The sequence below is a fragment of the Oratosquilla oratoria genome, chromosome 12, assembly GCF_046742065.1.
Source record: "Oratosquilla oratoria isolate Oo_2021 chromosome 12, ASM4674206v1, whole genome shotgun sequence".
Taxonomy (NCBI): Eukaryota; Metazoa; Arthropoda; class Malacostraca; order Stomatopoda; family Squillidae; genus Oratosquilla; species Oratosquilla oratoria.
Genome location: NC_134788.1, coordinates 47523775 through 47526437, shown reverse-complemented (window position 1 = coordinate 47526437; position 2663 = coordinate 47523775). Strand labels below are relative to the sequence as shown.

The 2663-nt window shown below is 38.8% G+C and overlaps 1 protein-coding gene across 1 annotated transcript; it reads right to left on the bottom strand.

Annotated features, from left to right (window-relative positions):
* Positions 1–467: 467 nt before the first annotated feature.
* On the bottom strand, positions 468–1975 carry LOC143030745 (uncharacterized). The gene has a single exon (XM_076193949.1). The coding sequence runs from the start codon at positions 1834–1836 to the stop codon at positions 802–804; it is 1035 nt and encodes a 344-aa protein (XP_076050064.1). The 5' UTR covers positions 1837–1975; the 3' UTR covers positions 468–801.
* Positions 1976–2663: the final 688 nt, after the last annotated feature.

Below are 2663 nucleotides of genomic sequence, written 5' to 3'. Positions count from 1 at the left end.
CAACTAAACTACTTCAACTATCAACAATTTTACCAGAGTATCTATTACATAAACTATGATACATTACCAACTTCACACATAACATTTGTGTTGGGGGAGAGAGAAAAAGAAAGAAAAAGGAAAAAAATACAAAGTATAAAGACAGCTAAATAGAAAAATGCTTTTCTGAATAATATATCACATTCATTTTTGCCTTGAATGCTGTGACTCAAAGTTTGAACTCAATGACTATATGTCTGCTGCTCTTTGCCCCCGCGCAGACTGAGCACACAGGGCAGTGGTACCTCTCTTGCAGCTAAGCACCCACTGGTGTGAGGACCTTGTCTCACCTTTTCATACAATGCCTAGAGAAACTGACAAGGAGTCATGATACTAATTTGGTTTACAGTATATTAGACGCACAACTTCTAAATGTAGAAACATAGTTTTATTCTTTATTACTATAAAGCTCTCCAGTCTTTTGTATAATATTACTTCTTAGTGATACAGCTAAATCACACAGGTCACAATACAAAGATTTCTCTCCTGTGTGGGCCATTATATACTATATGACACCCTTTCTTGCAAAATCTTCATCACAAAGGTCACACTGGCAAAAGTTCTCTCCACTGTGAGTCAATACTTGATAGTTGAGAGTAACTTTATCTATAAATGTTGAATTGCACAGGTCACTGAGGAGAGGCTTTTTGAGTTAATAGTATTGCACAGGTCACCCTTGAAAAGATTCTCTTAAATGTGGGTAACCACTTAATGTTTGAGATCATTCTTTTGTGAGAAGGATGCATTGGACAGATTACAATGTTAAAACTCCTCACCTGTGTGGGTTATTAAATGTTTTTTGAGTTTACCCTTTTGTGAGAAAGCTGCATCACACAAGTCACAATGAAAAGGCTTCTCCCCAGTGTGGGTCAGTATGTGACTTTTAAGAGCACCCATGTGTGAGAAAGTAGCTTTACAAAGATCACAATGGTACGGCTTCTCTCCTGTGTGGGTCCTTACATGGGTTTCAAGATGACTCTTTTGTGCAAAAGCCGCATCACATAGGTCACACAGGAAAGGCTTCTCTCCAGTGTGGGTAACCATGTGGATTTTGAGAGAATTCCTATGTGAGAAAGCTGCAACACAGAGTTTACATTGGAAAGGCTTCTCTCCAGTATGGGTAACCATGTGACGTTTGAGATCACTCTTTTGTGCAAAAGCTCCATTGCACAGGTCACACGGAAAAGGCTTCTCCCCAGTGTGGGTCTTTATGTGATATCTGAGAGTACCCTTTTCTGAGAAAGATGCATCACACACGTCACAATGGTGAGGCTTTTCTCCGGTGTGGGTCAGCACATGATTTTTTAGAGTACCTTTTTGTGAGAAAGCTGCATTGCACAGGTCACAATGGTAAGGCTTCTCTCCCGTGTGGGTCATCATGTGACGTTTGAGAAGACTTTTTCGTGAGAAATTTGAACTGCACAGATCACAATGGTAAGGCTTCTCTCCAGTGTGGGTCATCATGTGACGTTTGAGAATATATCTTTGTGAGAAATTTGAACTGCACAGATCACAATGGTAAGGCTTCTCTCCTGTGTGGGTCCTTACATGGATTTTCAGATTACTCTTTTGTGAGAAAGCTGAATTACACAGGTCACACTGGAAAGGCTTCTCTCCAGTGTGGCTAGCCATAGGTACTCTTAGATGTTTTTGTGAAAAAGTTGCATTGCAATGGTCACATTGGAAAGGCTTCTCCCCACTGTGGGTGACCATGTGCATTCTCAGAGAACGTTTTTGTGAGAAAGCTGCATTGCACTGGTCACATTGGAAGGGCTTCTCTCCATTGTCGGTCATCATATGATAAGGTGACTTGTGAATAAGTTGTACCACATTACTCACACTGGAAAGTTTAACTTCCACAATTATTCATTGTCTGGAACAAGGTATTACACCAAACTAGATTCTCTTCACTATTCTATGTATCACAGCCTCTACAGATTGGACCTCAAAGGGAATATTGATTACCTTCCTTCTGGAAAAAAAAACACATTAACTTTGAGAACATGTCACAACAAGTGTGTAAACATATAGTCAAATAATTTCATGCAGAGATCATCTTGTACCTATATAAGACAGTTCTCACATACAGCACTTAACTTTTAAATTAGGGAAGGAACTAACAGCCATATTACTGCAATGAAAGGTTATAGAACAGCCAAAAATCACCCAGTAGCTATATAATGCTTTGGTATATTCACACCATCACAACAAATGACTCAAAATTTGTTCCAAGATATTAATCTATTCATGAATGTAACTCAGCATGTTTGACATCTTGTCACATTTACACCAAAATATTACACTCATTTTCTTCTAACTGCTACATATGGTCAAGTTCCAAACTGAGGCACCTTACACTGGAGAAATAATTAATTTCTTAATAATTCTCATCTTCACTGGGATAGGAAAGCATCTTTGTTACTGAAGTGTGTAAACTGAATGAATAAAAAATTCTGGGGTCATCAAAAATACAGAAAAAACTGTCACTCTCTTCAGAAAGGGGAGAATGGGCCTACTGGTTGCAGTGGCCACATCTTAACACAACTCTAAAACATTCCACTAGTAGATTTGTAAGACTTAAATCTAAAGATGCCCTGACATAATAATGTGTTCACCCTCCCTAC

What these genes read in the sequence shown, in the direction of transcription:
- LOC143030745 (XM_076193949.1), bottom strand. Translation starts at nt 1,836, where the DNA reads ATGATGACCGACAATGGAGAGAAGCCCTTCCAATGTGACCAGTGCAAT.